Source organism: Paramormyrops kingsleyae, chromosome 1 (genome assembly GCF_048594095.1).
Source record: "Paramormyrops kingsleyae isolate MSU_618 chromosome 1, PKINGS_0.4, whole genome shotgun sequence".
NCBI lineage: Eukaryota > Metazoa > Chordata > Actinopteri > Osteoglossiformes > Mormyridae > Paramormyrops > Paramormyrops kingsleyae.
This window is the reverse complement of record NC_132797.1, coordinates 16,881,189-16,898,297: the sequence shown is the minus strand read 5'-3', so window position 1 is coordinate 16,898,297 and position 17,109 is coordinate 16,881,189. Positions and strand designations below refer to the sequence as shown.

The window sequence follows — 17,109 nt, the reverse complement described above, 5'->3', positions numbered from 1 at the left end:
CACAGACAGTAAGACATACACAAAGAAATGCAGTTAACTGAATTGTGGAAAGATTGTGTTCAATCAATGAACAGGTGTAGTTTCTGAGTTAGTTATTCAGCTGATAAATCCAGTACTTCTAGAAACTGTAGGTGTTGAGAGGTTTGGGAGGAGTACAGATTAGATGGGAGGGGGGTGATGGAGCAGTCCAGGGAATAATTGTTGTCCTTCCAACACCATCTTTTCTAGCTTATCGCTTAATTCCCACCTGCATCCTAGCTGCATAGGATGCTCACGAAAACCAGACACTTATTTTACGTCTCTCACATCGTAACATCGGGTAGTCATTATGTGGTCAGTAGGGCTGACCTGGCATTTGTTTCCAGTAACCACAGAACTACGTGGTTGACAGAAGTACGGCAGTGTGTTCCCGTGGGCTTTAGGTAGCCTTCGCGCGCCCTGATGTTAATAGAAAAATGCTTGCTCAGAATATTTCACCCGCCACGTTATCCACACATCTGGGCAGTAATCATTACTAAGCAAACTGTGTATAACGGTGTGACTTGAAGCGTGAATGCCGTTGTGCCTCCCGGGCGTAAGATTCCCAAGCTCCGCCCTCACCAGTGTGCACACCGCCCGTACGCTGCATTCCTGTTACAAAATCCTTGGGAAAACAGGGCCGGACCATTCTCTTCATTGAGGAAGTGTTTCCGGAGCTAGTCTCTGATATAACCGCGTATTTTCAGTTTTAAATTCTCCGTTTGTGCCGGTAAAGTTGTCATTCTACACAGGATCTGACTGACTTCTTAAAGGACGAAAGACAGCCGTAATTATTTTGGAGAGAATAAGCGGCGTTTTTTTTTCCTCCCCCATTGGTCCACCGATGGTTGTTTCTTCCTGCTGCCATGTTGGATAGTCTTAATGATGTTGCAGTTGGGAGTTCCGATAAAAGTTTAGATTCTGTAGTCTCTGGGATTCTGGGGGTTACTGTTAATTTTTCGAAGGATTTGGGATATTTGCAGTTATAACTGGACAGAAGAGGAATTTTAGAACATAAGACAAAATCCCGAGTTTTTTTTTTTTTTTGCTACCCGGTCCAAAACAACAGTGCACCGATGAGTGAGTCGGGCTGCAGGCCACGGTGACCAATGACTGCATACATTTGCACGTAACGCACCTTAAGGGATAGATACACGCATTTTGTGTTTGTCGGGTTGATCTTTGTCAGACATGAGTGGCCATCCGCCGCAGCGGCGGGTCGCAAACATCGGATCTATCGTCCTGACGCCCCAGGAGAACGAGTGCCTCTTCGGGTACCTCGGGAGGAAATGCATCGTAAGTTTGTTGCCTGTCTGCCAGGTCGGCTGCTTATTTACTTTTCGATTAATGCTCTATCGGATTTTGGCGCTTCCGTTTGGAAACACCAAGCACGGGTATCGTACAATTTGATGCTCTGTAATTTTACGGTCCGTTGTTTCTGTCTGATCGCCTTTGGGAAGTTAAAAGTTAAAAGTATAATAATACTGGCATTGTGTCATTTCCCGCTGTTATCCCGAGGTATCATATGATTCCCGGATCATTCGTCATTTGTGCATTTGTCTCCAGAGTCATTGTCATTCTGAAAAATACATTTTACGAGAGCGAGAGAGAAAAAGGAAAGATCGCTCTCGTTTCTGACCGCGTCATGGAAATATCCCTGACCGCTGCGGTTTAATTTTTACTTTATTTTAAGGATGCATCTGCAGAGCCTGTTAACAAGGCACCGAGCTGGGAGTTACCGCTGCATTAAAAATAGAAGGACAGGACTCATTGTAATGAACATATGTGCATTCTTTGTGCAGCTGCTATTTAATAATCGACTTTCTTATGCTTTTGGATCTTTTTTTGCCTTATAACTGTATCAGTCAATGTCTCATTAACGGTAAACGGTGTGCCCCCCCCTCGGTGTTTACGTTGCTGCAGTGTACTGACTCCGTTACAAGGGGAGCTGCAACAGTGTCGCAGTGCCTGTCTGAATTAGCCTTCATAAAAGCAGGTCCTGCTGATGACTCAAACTTTAATTGTTCAAGAAGGGTGCAGAAAGCATCTTCAGATATTTATTTGGCAGGCATTATGTAATGGAGCTGTGCATGCGATCCTACACATCCACACAAACGCGCTGCATACATTGGCGTGGTAGTCTACAATAAATTAGTATTTAAAGGTTTTTAAAAGATTCACCCATTTTGTTGAAATGTACTTCAGTAGTTAATTGAAATTCAGTGATTGCTGCAGTGAATTGATGGACAGGCTTTTGCGTCACGGACTGAATGCCCCCCCACCTGCTTCCTGTCGGCCGATCGTATTATTCCCGGAGTTGATGTGATGCGGCTGTAGTTTAGTTCACGTTAGTTCACTGACATCTGAACCCTCGCTTCGCTTGCAAAGGGCATGTCACCCTTTTGCAATACAGATTACATGGAAACCATACGTTAGAGCTTGGGGTTAAATCGTTACAACCATTTGCATGTAAAAGCTTTTTAAAAATTCCATCCTGGATAAAGTACATCTTATTAAAAGTAATTTTCTTGTTGTAGTGTATACAGGGTGATAGTTGCTGTTATGTTTAGGATTACTGTCTCTCCCTTGTAACATTTTTGACTTAATATTTTAATGTTCATTTTCCAATAAGATGTTTGCCTAATATCTGTGGCACTTGAGTTCAAGACTTTCTCATATTATTGTAAAATATATGTATATTTGCTTAGAATTGTTAACATATTGCATATGATCTGTCTTTTTGTGACTGCATGACATCTGGACTACATCAAATCCTTCAGCTTTGGGCTTTCACCGTTCACATATGTGGTTAACCTCGTACGTCTCCGATTCAGCATGGTCAGTGACAAGGGACACAGAATCAGAGAACACTTTACATCAAAACCAAAATGCCAATAGATGATAATATTATGCAGTGAAAGTAACATGAATCCCCCGTGCGACTGAGTCCAGCTAACATTGTCGGAGTTGTGGTTTTGCAGGGAATTCCACAACCTTCCCATGAAACTGAAATCCCAAGACTTTTTCTTTCACCACCTCTCTGGGAGAGCATCCTGTCCGCACAACAGTGCTGTAGTGTGTGTGTGTGGGGGGGGTGGCCTAGATGTCTGTTCATAGTAATGCTGAATCAGCAGGAAAGGTTGCACTTGGCCTACAGGAGCTTTCTGGCTTCTGACTGGATGCTCTGACTTGCTTTCCTCCTGTTTTCTTCAGTTGTGTGCCGAGGGAGGGTGGACTGGGGGGGTGGGGTGGGGTAGTGGCACTGTCAGGGTTACATGACTCCCTCCTGCAGGCTTTTGCAGGTCTGGGCCTGTAATTTGCTGCATGCCTCAAAAGCAGCAAAAAGTTCTCATCTTAATTCTTTACGTTGTTTGTTTCTGATTTCTTCATTATTCTTGTTAGTAGGGCAGTTACTTTGACTTGAGGAAACTTTCTATGCTAGGATGTAGCAGACAGTGCAAGAAATGCGTTAGATTTTCTGATCAAATTATGTATTTAATTAAGCAGAAATTATAAGCAGTGACGTGTTTAATCTAATGTTATACATAATCCACCTTGCAGGTGAGGAAAAGAAAACCGTGATATAGCAGAATGACAAAATGCAAATGACAGACGTCCACTGGCACAAAGCAGAAGGAGGCTTTGCTGCTCAAACCTTCACTCCAGCACATCGCTAAGCAGACTAGTAGTGAGTTTAGCAGATGTTTCTTAAGGCCAGATCAATTTGCACGTGCTGCACGGAGGGTGTGCGAACCGTCGCGTTCTTCCATTTTCCCCACAAGTTCGTCGGGGTCGTCGTGACCCGGAGAGCTCCCCCCGGTGTGCGCTGCTGCTATTTATAGTCAATCTCCGAATTGCTGCTACCGTGACTCAGTTTTATATTTCATGGAAATGGGATCTTTGGAAGTAACATCTGCGGTCTTGTGTATTTTCAGTTCTTCAGTGCTTTTACAGCAGCTCTTTGCCCTCTGCGGCCGTGTGGGCAGGGATAGTGCGGCAGGTCCACACTATATCAGACTCCCCCTTTGTATGGGCCCGCGGATGCATGTCTAAAAAGACTGGCAAGATTAACACCCCGTTCTTAATCGTGCTGATCGCTTCTAATTTATCATGAATCATGGAAACTCACGTCTGTGAGTACTTGGCTGTTTTGTGATGGAGGAAAAGTTCCTGGTGACTTTTAGATCTATTGTGGGATTATTGACATGCAGCCGAACCAAGGAAAAAGTCCTGCCACTTACACACCGGCTGCAGTGGGCTTCTAAGAAACGCAGATCACTTCTGATAATGTGGATGTGGATGATGCCAAGGCATTGAGCTCCTTGGGGGGGGGGGGGGGGGGCTGAGGTAGGCTGAGACCATCCCAGTCATGGTTCCTGTTACCCATCAACGCCTGGGACCTGTGCCAAAATAAAGGTTGTTCCCAGAATGCAGTTGAGAGGAATTGAATGAATTAAACTGATCATTCCCTGCTATGAACAGGAATGTGATTTAAGATGATTTGGTATGACACCAAGATGGTACCTATTATCTGTGCCCCGTATGTATCCTAATGATTTTCTCATAGTTTATCTTGGTCAGTCGGCCTAATAGTGTGTGTAAATGCATATAAACATTCTGTTTTTATGTATTGATTGTTCTGTTTTTTAATTTTTAACTGTTTAATTCTGCTGAAACAGACTTGGGCAGTTGTGCCTGGCTGGCCTGCTGAGCATTTTTTTTACTGGCCTGCGTTGTCATTAAAATTGGAAGGGAGGGGGGGACAGGTAAAGATTTAGGGGACTTCAATATAAAATCTCAAATACAGCTGGTCCGTCTATACCTACATGCAAAAAATGAACCTCTCCACAAGATGACATTGTCTGTTGTCGTTTTCACTGGACATAAATATCCCCTGCCAAAATGGTGAAGGTAGTATTTGGCCCTCCGCAGAAAATATCTCAAGAGCAAATCTCCAAAACTCACTCCGCACATGGGATACACTTTTAAGACAATTTTCATGGACTTAGTGAGTTTGGGAAATGTTATGAAACATCTTCGTTGGATTGCATGAGGGCTGAGTGAGTTTTGGTTCCCAGTATTGTAACGTATGATGAGGAAGCCTGACTTTAGGTCATTGACTGTCTCGTCTGAAAAGCTACAAAAATTTGTGGGGAAATTTGCTCTTCAATTATCCCAGCCTGCTCTGAAGGAAATAGTTTAACTGTTTTTAAGAAGTCTGCTGTATACCTCACCTCAAACGCATGTTTGACCGGGTCTCTCCCCCCTTCCCCCTGCCGAAAGAGTTTGTGTTCGGCCGTGGTCCAGGTCTTTGCCGCCGAGCGGGGCTCCATGTGGGTGAAGAGGTGCTGTGGTGTGGCGTGCCTGGTGAAGGACAACCCCCAGAGGTCCTACTTCATCCGAGTCCTCGACATCAAGGTGACACTGCGCCGACAGAGGGAATGCCCCCTGGCCGCGGGGTGGGGTTGACTCTTTAAAAAAAGGCCCTGTTCAGCATTAACAGCCTACTTTGACTAGAATTGTAATTAGTTGCCTGGTGAAGTGGTGGTACGAGCAGGAGGACAGGGATGCAGGTGATTGAGCTCCGCTGGACTTTTTGAGTTGGTCACAAGGAGGTGCTGGGATAGTTCTGTTCGTGGGAAGCCAGAATTGTGAGGGAGAGAATGTGTTCTTCCAAACTCCTGCTGTCTTAGCATTGCCTGGTACCTTACCTTTCAGTACCGCATGGGTACCAGGGGCTTACCACTCTTCTTCTCCTTGTCATTCCAGGAAGGAAAACTGATGTTTGAACAAGAACTCTACAACAACTTTTCAATACACTGTTCAAAGTCATACTTCATTTCGTTTGCTGGAGATGTAAGTGTCGTCAGATCGTTCTGGTCTTTTTTTTTTTTTCTTTTCCTGGGATACAATAAATCTTTATAGATCAGAATTGTTCACTCTAGGTTTCTATGCAGTTCCTGCTTTTGGTTTCACCAGGGAAAATCCTTTTTTTAATGGATACCCCCATGTTTACTAAAGGAATTTACGCAAAACTCCTGAGCAGTACAATCACTTTTCTGTGTTGTGTTCATTCCCAGCTAATGTTGTTGTTCTCTGTTTCCTGGTAAGAATATGGCCACCCAGTGAGAGGGTTAGGGAATAGAAACTCGATGGGGTAGGAAGGAGTAGAGAGAAATAAACAGCCAGTGTTAACCACGTAACCTAGCTGGTGGCATTTGGAAATGCAGGTTATATCCCCTAGTGACATAATTGTGTTTTCTAACTGCATTTCTTAGTCATTCAGAGTGGTTTAATGATCATGATCCTCTGTGTGCTTATGTGCATACACACACACACACACACACACACACACACACACACACACGCACATAAGCAGAGGTTTGTTCACGCCTGTGCTTCACTTTCTTCATGCATCGACCTGCCTCCTTAGCTAAAGGTGCTGTTTTTATTGATCTATCAGCCCCTGGGAAGGAGGCCATACCTGCTCGTTAACACTCAAGGGTGTCCAATTAAAAATGCTCCATGTTTGTGAAAGGAGACTGACCCACCTCCCTGCGATTCTCTGCAGACCTGCCAGGTGGGCCTGAACTTTGCCAGCGAGGAGGAGGCCAAGCGATTCCGGGTGGCGACCAGTGACCTGCTTAGCAGACGGCAGAGGAAGACTGGTGAACAAACCCCTCGGCCTGCTCTCTGGCTCTGCCTCTTCATCTCTCTCTCCTCGGGCTTAGCTAACAAGCGCCGTCTGTCTTTCCGCCTCCTGCTGCTCCTTCAGGCGGGTCTCAAAGGGCTTGCATTGCTCCCAGTGCCACGGCCCGTTTTCACGCTCAGCTAACTGTCGCCTGACTGAGGTGGTGCGAGTTTGCCGGGGCAGACTGAGTGCTGTTTCTCTGTGTTGGGCACGTGCTGTGCGCCGCAAGCCTCTACTTGGTCTGATTCTCTCCTCACATCTTACCTAAAACACAGCCTCTACATAACCTGTGTCCTTTTCCCTTCTGCTCAGCTATTACTCAGCGATTACTCAGCTATTCCTCAGATTCACTGGAGTGCACCACCTACCTATACTTTTTTTGTGTTAATTACTTTAATTTTTGTTTTGCAGAAAAAAGACGTGACCCTCCAAATGGTAGGTTATTTGATTATGTAAGTTTGCTGACATAAGTTTATAAAAGTTAAAATACATTCTGCTGCTTTTGCAGTCACTTTTAGCTGTCAGATTTAGCTATTTTTTTCTACAATTGGTAATCAGGTTTTGAACGACCCTATTCATATGTCCTATTTTCCTAAAACACTTCATATAACTTTCTCAATTTAGTCCCAAAAAATAATCCCCCACACTACCATTAACACAATCATAAAACATACTTTGAGTACCAACACCTACCTTACAAAGTAGTCACCAGTTCTACTTAAGTCCACCTAATATGAGTTTTTAGTGTGTCAGAAATTAGCTAATTTGAAGTTTCAACTCAAATTTTGGTCTCAAAACTGATGCTGCCCTTATGGCATCTTTTAATGTGAAGTGACGTCTAAGATAAAATCCCAGTTCCCCTGGAGTCTTCATTGCTTCAAACCCAATCTAATTCTGGAAAGTCCGGTGTTCTCTGAATGGGAAGCCCTGGTGGGTGTGGCTTTTTCTGCTCTGTTGGTTTCTCTTTGAGGCTGGTTTTCACCAGCATAGATTTGCTCGTACCGACACTCCGAGGATCTGCCTGATTATGGTCCACTGCTGTGACTGGGCCGGTTTTTCATCTCGTCAAAGACAGTCGCGGGTTTCAAAGTGTACAGTAGGTGCCCTGTGCAGAGGCGCTGGTGCTGCTGTCTGTGTGGCATCATTCTAACTGAGACCATCGGCATTTGGGTTTCCCGGCATCAGAACTGGCGTGTTTAGAGGCAGAGAGTGACGTACGGGTCCCTGTATGATCTGACAGAGAGATGATCTCTGCCGGCAAAGAGAACTGAGATTTGGTTGGCCAACAGCGACAGACTGAGGGTATGTTGCTTGTTTTGTTTGTTTGTTTGTTTGTTTGTTTGTTTGTTTGTTTGTGTGTGTGTGTGTGTGTGTGTGTTTGTGTGTGTGTGTGTGTGTGTGTGTGTGTGTGTGTGTGTGTGTGTGTGTAGGTGGGTTCCTTGTGTTCAGGGCCAGCTCACGCAGTCAGCGCTGTGATAGTGGAGATTCGACTCGTTCACTGGGGTTTGTGTGGGTTAGTGGATGTTTGTAGCAATAATATGTTGGACAGGAGCAGTAAGGAGGTGAAAAGGAATGGCAGTGAGGAAAAGCCTGTGTACTCCTCTGCTGTGCTCAGTGGAAGTGATGCTCAGTTTGGACTCCGTGCTGAGGGTGTTCTGTGCGTCCTCTTGGCTCTGTCCGAGGAGGGCAAAGCCAGCGGCTGTGTGGCAGTGCCCAGGCCTGCCTGAGGGCGGTCTGCGCGGGGCCCAGTCCAGGCCCGTGCTGCCCCCTTCCTGCTGGGAGGGGACCTGTTTGGTACTGGGATGGGCAGCCTTCTTGATGACGACCACAGAATCTACGTGGCTGATTCTGGCATCAACAGCTCGTGTGATGTTCTGCTGGAACATGTGATGTTGAACTGAGGGTCTGTTTTCTATGAGTTTGTGCAGTTTAAACAATTTTTAACTGTAAACAAGGCTAAGTTAAATACAGGTGCTCTGGTATCAGCACAGATCCATAAGTATTTGACAGATCGAGTATCAACCATATGTGACTGATTCACGCCCAATACTTACTCACTTAGTTTTTGGCAGTGTGTAAAAACTTGAATTTACTAATTTAAAAACGAATAATATATAAACGATAAATATTTATGAATACATGTACAGGACTGTCACAGAAAATTAGAATATTGTGATAAAGTTCTTTATTGTCTGTAATGCAATTAAAAAAACAAAAATGTCATACATTCTGGATTCATTACACATCAACTGAAATATTGCAAGCCTTTTATTGTTTTAATAGTGCTGATTATGCCATACAGCTTAGGAAAACTCAAAAATCCCATCTCAGAAAATTAGAATATTTCCTCAGTCCAAGTAAAAAAATAAGATTTGTAACAGCAAAACAAAATCAAACATTTGAAAATGTCAATTAATGCACTCAGTACTTGGTTGGGAATCCTTTTGCACGGATTACTGCATCAATTCGGCGTGGCATGGAGGCAATCAACCTGTGGCATTGCTGATGTGTTATGGATGCCCAGGATGCTTCAATAGCGGCCTTTAGCTCAACTGCATTATTGGGTCTGGTGTGTTTCAGCTTCCTCTTCACAATACCCCACAAATTCTCTATAGGGTTCAGGTCAGGGGAGTTGGCAGGCCAATCGAGGACAGTGATGCCATGGTCAATACACCAGTTACTGGTGGTTTTGGCACTGTGGGCAGGTGCCAGATCATGCTGGAAAATGAAATCATTATCTCCATAGAGCTGTTCAACAGATGGAAGCATGTAGTGCTCCAAAATCTCTTGGTACACAGCTGCATTGACTCTGGACTTGATGAAACACAACGGACCAACACCAGCAGCTGACACAGCTCCCCAAACCATTGCTGACTGTGGGAACTTCACACTGGATTTCAAGCAACTTGGATTTTGCTCCTCTCCAGCCTTCCTCCAGACTCTAGCGCCTTGACTTCCAAATGAAATACAAAACTTGCTTTCATCTGAAAACAGGACTCTGGACCACTCTGCAACTGTCCAGTGCTTCTTTTCCATAGCCCAGGTCAGACGCTTCTTCCGTTGTCTTGAGTTCAGGAGTGGCTTGACCATGGGAATACGGCTATTGTAGCCCATTTCCCGGACACGTCTGTGAACAGTGGCTTTTGATACCTGAACTCCGGCTTCAGTCCACTGTCTTTGAAGCTCACCCAAATTCTGGAAGCGGCTCTTCTTCACAATGCTGTTAAGTCTGCGGTCCTCTCTCTTGGTTGTGCAGCGTTTCCTGCCACATTTCTTCCTTCCAACAGACTTTTTGTGAATGTGCTTTGAAACTGCACTCTGTGAACAGCCTGCTCTTTTGGAGATTTCTTTTTGTGTCTTACCCTCCTGATGGAGAGTGTCAATGATGGTCCTCTGGACAGCAGTCAGGTCAGCAGTCTTCCCCATACTTGTGATTTAGTTTACTGAACCAAGCTGACTGTTTTTAAAGGCTCAGGGAAACCCTTGCAGGTGTTTCGAGTTAATTAGACGATTCAAGTGATTAGTTAAATAGCCTGCTAGTATAGTTTTTCATGATATTCTAATTTTTTGACATAGGATTTTTGAGTTTTCGTAAGCTGTATGGCATAATCAGCACTATTAAAACAATAAAAGGCTTGCAATATTTCAGTTGATGTGTAATGAATTCAGAATGTATGACATTTTTGTTTTTTTAATTGCATTACGGACAATAAAGAACTTTATCACAATATTCTAATTTTCTGTGACAGTCCTGTATATTAAAGTAAAAAGAGCTCGGAATCTGTATGGGTATCAGCAGTTGTGTATCGGAATCAGCTTGGAACTGAAAAAATGCGTCTCAGCCCATCCATAGTGTTAAAGATTTCAGGCAAGTCATAGCCACAGGTATCACTACCAGTTAATGTTTGAAGATGGAGTGAAATGTAAACATGCAGTTCTACTTCATTTGCCTTTGCCTTGTCAGGGGTGCGGAAATCCAACGCCCGACTTGTCCGACCCGGGTAAACTGACCGTCGGACAAGCGTGTTTTTCTGGTTTCAGTTGTCTGCAGGGAACTGCAATTTTTTGGAGAAAAAAGATTTATATGTGCTGTGCAGGACACATTTTTACCACTACTTTCGAATTTTAAACATTTGGGTACGTACTTCTTGCGGAAACAGTCTACTTAGGCATGTTCTTCATGTCTTCAATATTGTTTACATCGGCTGATGTTTCGAAGGGGAAGCACTCTTACGGTCTTACATAAGTATTTTACCCTACTATTTACACGCTTGGAGATGTGGTCATTTTTTTTCATGCCATTACAAATGTAATCTGATTTTTCCTTATCGATAACTTTTATATCTTATTGATAAAATTCATTGTTTCTACATAAAAATGCGGTCATTTTACTTGCAATGCAAATGTTTTCACCACATAACAGAGCTTGTTAGGTAGTTAATCTTTCCTGAAATTTGCGACTTCACATAGGTTGTGATATATTGAGGGGTTAAGAAATTTTGATGGGCTGTCTATAGATCAGAGAAATTTTCATATAAAACATATAATGAGTATAATAAAAAAAACATCTTTTATATAATGTTCTAAAGCAAGGTGGCAAAGTGCTACTCTGAAAGAACCTTTTTCAGTTTTAAAATGGAAGGCAGTTTTGGTATCAAGAGATCAGAAAAAATAAACGATTTTTCACTTTTGTTATTTGTTTATGGGCAAGTGAATTTAACTGGCAGACAAGTGGATTTTTCTAAGTTTACTTGTCCGTGGACAAGTAGAAAAAAATTTGATTTCCACACCCCTGCTTGTGTAAGATAGTGATTCTGAAAGTTTGCTTAAACCCTTAAGGTGCTTTAGAGCCGTGTTTCTCAACCTTGTTATCAGGGACCTCCAGACGGTCTAGGTGGGAGCAAAGACACAGACTGTCTGGGGGTTCCTGAGGACTGGGTCGAAGAAACATTGCTTTAGAGAACATTAGGAGCTTTCATACTGCTAGCACTTTTTCTGAAACCAGAACCATCTCCATATTTCTGCATAGGACGACTCCATTACTTCTGCTAATATAACCGGTCCTAGTGAAACTTGCCAGTGTTTATTAGCCGGATAACGTTACATCATATTCTGTGGAAAACAAACGATCGATCTGCTGTCCAGATTTAATAAGAATTCTGAACTTTTCGCAGGTCTTATAAGTAAAATATAAATAAAAGGCTGTGTTATTATTCCCCCAATAACTAACCAATAACTAACAAATAACCAACAAAACAACTTATTTATCCTGAATTGTTTTGGCATGGCGGTGTAGTTTTGTATGAAATTTGTGTAACCTACAAAATGTTTCGTCTCCCATGCTTATTTAGCATAAAGATCCAAATTCCTGTTGTGCAGTGTGAAAGCAGCACATGAAAGTGCCCAGGACCTACAAAAGTTCCAGGTGGAGACAACCCAGGGACTTGTAAACCAGGACCAGGTTCTGGAACTTAAGTGTGAATGCGCCTATTGTGTTCATTGCATCTCCGGTACTAACTAAGGCAGGTTCCCGACCATAAGGCTCATAAGTCCTTCTCTTCTGCCCATTCCTCAGGGCCCGCCCTGCCCATGGCCACAGTGGACATCAAGAACCCAGAGATCAACAGCATGCGATTTCAAAACAGTGTACCTGTCAACAACATGGTTCACAGCAGCCTGAACAAGAAGAAGGCGAAAGGCAAGCGCAAGAAGCTGACCAAAGCTGACATCGGGACCCCAAGCAACTTCCAGTGAGCCGCCCTTCCTATGCGGGGGGGGGGGGGGGGGGGCGTAATTCGTCTTATGTGCTCTTAAAAACATTCTCACCATTGTGAGACACTGGAGACTGAGTTATACTGCAGTTTTCATGGTAGCAAAGCAGCCAGGTGTGCTCCTGTATCTTCATGAGATAATGATGTTTACATCCATCCCATGTTCCTCTGTATTTCCAAGACGGGTATGAGTTTGTCTCTGAGTGACCGGCGCGCTGATCTGATCCAGCTGAGCCGGTTATTTTTCTGCCCTACGACACACTGTGTCGCTGGTGTATTCACTGCTCTGGTATCTTTTCCCATGTCCTGTCACAGGCACATCGGACACGTTGGGTGGGATCCAAACACGGGCTTTGATGTGAGTACAGTTCCTCCCTGTCTGTCAGTATTGGCGCATTCATGTTGGCATTGATTGGGGAAGATGAATCGCCAGATAACCGTTCGCCCTCTGCTTTACAGCTAATGAGTGTCTCGCAGGACCTGAATGAACTTGTATCTAAGATTTGCCTGTATGTGATAGGAATGTCTGAGGTTATTCCTAGATTTGGCATAATTTTGAAATGTCTAGTCAAGATCGTTTAATGCTCTGATTTTTCTGTTGGTATACACATTCAGTCTGCTGTGTAGCAAGTAAAGCATCACAGATCGTGGGATGGAAAAAAACACGCATCTCTGTGGTCCCAGAACAGGTTCTGTATATCAGTAATTGAAATGGCCAGTTAATCTCATCCTCGGTTTGGTGCCCATTATGAGCCCAAGCTGTCTCCGGCTGGGAAATCAATGGTCTCCTTCTTTGTTTTGGGCATCAGTCCTCCTCTTGGCTTGGCTCTCTGAACTTTGAGTGATGTATCACACAAAGAAAAGGGAGCTGTTCACTCAGGGCCCCTTCACTCCCACCTCCAGTAGGCATTGCTGTAGAATGTGGAACATGAGCTAGTTTCTCAAATCTAAGCTTTATCACCTTGGGTTTCAAACCCAGTTCCTCCTTTTGCCAACGCCGTAAGTCACAATTATTATTTTTTAATATGTCTATTTGACAAAACCTGATCAGTATTTATAATTTGCCATATGACCATGCTCGGGAATGACACTTCTCAGCACACAGTACTATTAATAGCGTTTTCTGATTTCCTTGAATTTCCACCAGGTGGCAGAGTTCAGAAAATGCCTGTTGTGCTAAAAAAAAATAGATGTGCTCATGTAACCCAGGCTGTTTGAGTACTGGTTAAGGAGATGAGCAGAACATCTGCTTAAATCCCAAAATGCTAGGCTTTATACCTTCAGTCCAGCTGAGGTATGAGTTCTCATTCTAAATGTCCTTGGAATGTAGTCACCTGTGAAACACTTGGCATTATTTATAATGCCTCTGGTTTATCACCCGCCTCATCCAGCTGAACAACCTGGACCCAGAGCTGAAGAACCTATTCGACATGTGCGGCATCTCCGAGGCCCAGCTGAAGGACAAAGAGACGTCCAAGGTCATTTATGACTTCATTGAGAAGAAGGGTGGTGTGGAGGCTGTTAAGAATGAGCTCCGGAGACAAGGTTTGTGTGCCTCTGCGTGGTGCCAGATTCCTGGTCACTTCACCCTCTGTTGGTTCTTGCTGTTATGGTCCTCTGGACCAGGGGGTATAGTGTGTTCTGAATAGTCTGCAGTGTTGATAAAGTGGTTGGGGTGTGTGGTCTAACCCTGTGGTCTGTTCCCAGGTCCACCCAGGTGGAGCGGTAGGTAATGGTCTCGCGCACAGCATGGGCTGCTGTGATGCATGTTTTCTTCAGGATCGGGTTGTCCGTGGGAGCCTAGTGCTTTGAGTGAACACCCCTACTGGGCCGAGCGTGGCCCCCGTCGGGCCGAGCGTGGCCCAAGGGCATGTGTTCTGCCCCCCAGTCCAGACAGTTTGGCATTGTGCCTGTCTGACTGCAGTGTGATTGAATATGTGTGTTTGCATTGCATGGTGTGTCATATTAATGTAGAGGATCTTTAGTTATGTTAACAGTTCAGAAAAACAGTGCGACTGAATCTTTTCTTGAGTGCAGTACAGTAAACTGAGTTGAATCACTTCTCTGCCTGGTCTTTGTTTTCGTAGAACGAACATAGTCACCCATGCAGCTAAATTGGAGGTGCTGTCATTTTTTTGCTCTTATTATTATTTCTTTTCTTCCTCCAAAGCCCCCCCACCTCCACCTTCCAGAGGCGGACCACCACCACCCCCTCCACCTCCTCACAATTCCGGAGCTCCCCCTCCACCTCCTGCCAGGGGAAGAGGGGCTCCTCCCCCGCCTCCACCATCTAGAGCCCCCACGGCCGCCCCTCCCCCTCCACCCCCATTCAGAACTGGGATGGGGGCCCCACCACCACCCCCGACTAGGGGCCACCTACCACCACCACCCCCACCTTCGCACGCCTCTTTGGCCCCAACAGCTCCTCCCCCACCCCCACCCCCACCCTCTTCCTCCCCAGGGTCCACAGTCTCAGTGGCCCCACCCCCTCCGCCCCCTCCTCCCCCCCCGCCGGGTCCCCCTCCACCGGGCCCCCCTCCACCCCCTGACGCAGATACGGGCGATGCGTTGATATCGCCCGTCGGGGGCAAGTCGGCGCTTCTGGAGCAGATCCGCGAGGGAGCGCAGCTTAAGAAGGTGGAGCCAAACAACAAGCTGATGTCCAGCACGGGCCGAGACGCACTCCTAGACCAAATACGGCAGGGCATCCAGCTCAAAACTGTGAGTTATCACTGCCTTCTGTCGCAGGCCAACGACGGTCTTAGTCTCCATGAGGTTAAGGTGCTGCAGTGGTCCCTGTGATGGGTGGGATCCTGGCTGTAGTGATTCTATTCTCTAAAGCTGTTCCTTTGCATTTCTGTGTGACTCAGGTGTCTGATGGGCCAGACTCAGGACCCCCCACCCCAGCACCCTCAACTGGCATTGTGGGGGCGCTGATGGAAGTGATGCAGAAGAGAAGCAAAGTCATCCATTCGTCCGGTACGTATGCCCTAAAATGCCACATACACAGCCCTCAGTGCCATGAAAGCTGATGATCTTACAGTGGCCTGAGAGTTTAAGAAGAGTGGATTGTTTAAGCTACTTTAGTCAAATATCAACAGACTTTAGTGAGGATGGATGAGGCAACTGCTTGGATTCTGTAAAAAATTTTTAAATGATCATAAATTGGTATGAAAGAATAGGAGAAAAGGGGTAAGGAAAGTCAATACTCGCCAAGACCAGATAATGTATAATCTTTATAGTCCCAGTCTGCTTGGTATATTATTATAGATTCAGTAACCCTGGGAATCCATGATGGTCTGGATTCTTACCCTGTAACCAGGTGTCAGTGGCTCTCATTTTGCAGTTGTGTACAGCAAAGATCTTACTTATTGGCTTAGAATACATAAATTTTTATTTCTCCCAGATGAAGATGATGATGACGATGACGAGGAGGACTTTGAGGATGATGACGAATGGGATGATTAGTAGTCTGCCCCAACACCCTGACATAATTCACTAAAATGTTCCTTCTAAATCTTATTCAAATTATGTAAATGTTCTATCAATTTTGCTGTATATTTTTGTTGCCTTTTGTTTTTTTTTTGTTTGTTTTTTTTTTGCTTTTTTTATTGATCTGTGCAATACCTCATTTAATCTGTAAAGGTTTGTCATGTATCTTCTGTAAAGTTTCTTTTCAATTAACATGTGCAATTTTACATTGGGACAAATTTTCTTGATTTGTAGATTTTGGATGTTTTGTTCTTTCCACAGTAAAGGGAGATCAAAGGAACAAACCGACAAATCTTTAATGTTGTAATTGCTAGTTAATGCAAAATAACACTATTTTCATACTGTACTTTTCTGTACCTTAAATTTTTCTTATTCAAATTAGTTTAGCTTTATTATTTTCTTAAGAATCAGCTATTGGAATATTTAGCCCCATTGTTTTCTCTGTAAATTTCCGCAGAGTTTTGAGGCTGTTATATTTTTGCACGAACCAGAATCGAAATTCACACAAAGAAAAATGGCGCAGGACTGATTATTCTCAGACATGTTTAAAAAGTCACCACGAAAGCGACCAGCCACGAACGGTGTGCGTGTGGGTGTATGTTACTCTGGCCAGACGCCTCCTGAGATCAATTTCCAGTCTTGTTTTCCTTTAGTCACAGTGTTTATTTTAAGATTGCTCACATACATCTTTTATTCACTTTTTACCGAGGTGTCAGAAGAGAGCTATCAGGTCAGTGTTCATGTAAAGGGAGAAAAATATATAATTACCGTCATTAATTTAAAAATGTGCAATTTACTGTCATATAGCGTTTAATGCTAAAGGCTACAGTACATTAACAGTAAATTAACAGTTTGCAAGATGCTTACAAGAGGCTTTGGTTCTCAACTAATTGATGGTGATGCCTGTTACAAGCCCCGTTGTCATAAACCTCTGTAGTGACAAATGCTGTTTTTAACAGTGTTGTATGTATGAATTTTACAATCTTGTGCTTTCTCCTGACGATTGTGCTGCAATAAGAAGCCAGGTTATCAACATTAAACAGTATGAAAAGGTTGGAAAAGAAACACTAAATTGTACACTTAAATAAATGTTAGTATTTAGACCTTTTCTGTCTTGTGGTTTTAGTGTACTGTCAC

General features: G+C 44.1%; 1 protein-coding gene across 3 annotated transcripts; it reads left to right on the top strand.

The window, feature by feature from the left end:
- The first annotated feature begins 615 nt into the window (after window positions 1-615).
- On the top strand, window positions 616-17,075 carry LOC111851291 (WASP like actin nucleation promoting factor). Of its 3 annotated transcripts, XM_023826058.2 has the most exons (12): window positions 617-1,314; window positions 5,302-5,436; window positions 5,788-5,874; window positions 6,590-6,686; window positions 7,121-7,144; window positions 12,285-12,459; window positions 12,796-12,838; window positions 13,872-14,025; window positions 14,188-14,205; window positions 14,651-15,201; window positions 15,351-15,459; window positions 15,887-17,075. In XM_023826058.2, exons 1-12 carry the CDS (start codon window positions 1,210-1,212, stop codon window positions 15,946-15,948), a joined length of 1,560 nt encoding a protein of 519 aa, XP_023681826.1. In that variant the 5' UTR covers window positions 617-1,209; the 3' UTR covers window positions 15,949-17,075. The 3 variants fall into 3 exon arrangements, with proteins under 3 accessions (XP_023681843.1, XP_023681826.1, XP_023681834.1); XM_023826075.2 differs by lacking the exon at window positions 7,121-7,144 and having other exon boundaries at window positions 616-1,314; XM_023826066.2 differs by lacking the exon at window positions 14,188-14,205 and having other exon boundaries at window positions 618-1,314.
- The last annotated feature ends 34 nt before the right edge of the window (window positions 17,076-17,109 follow it).

Coding starts and splice junctions, on each gene's coding strand:
- LOC111851291 (XM_023826058.2), top strand. CDS start 1,210: ATGAGTGGCCATCCGCCGCAGCGGCGGGTCGCAAACATCGGATCTATC. Junction 5,437..5,787: donor TCCGAGTCCTCGACATCAAG/GTGACACTGCGC, acceptor TTGTCATTCCAG/GAAGGAAAACTGATGTTTGA. Junction 15,460..15,886: donor CAAAGTCATCCATTCGTCCG/GTACGTATGCCC, acceptor TATTTCTCCCAG/ATGAAGATGATGATGACGAT.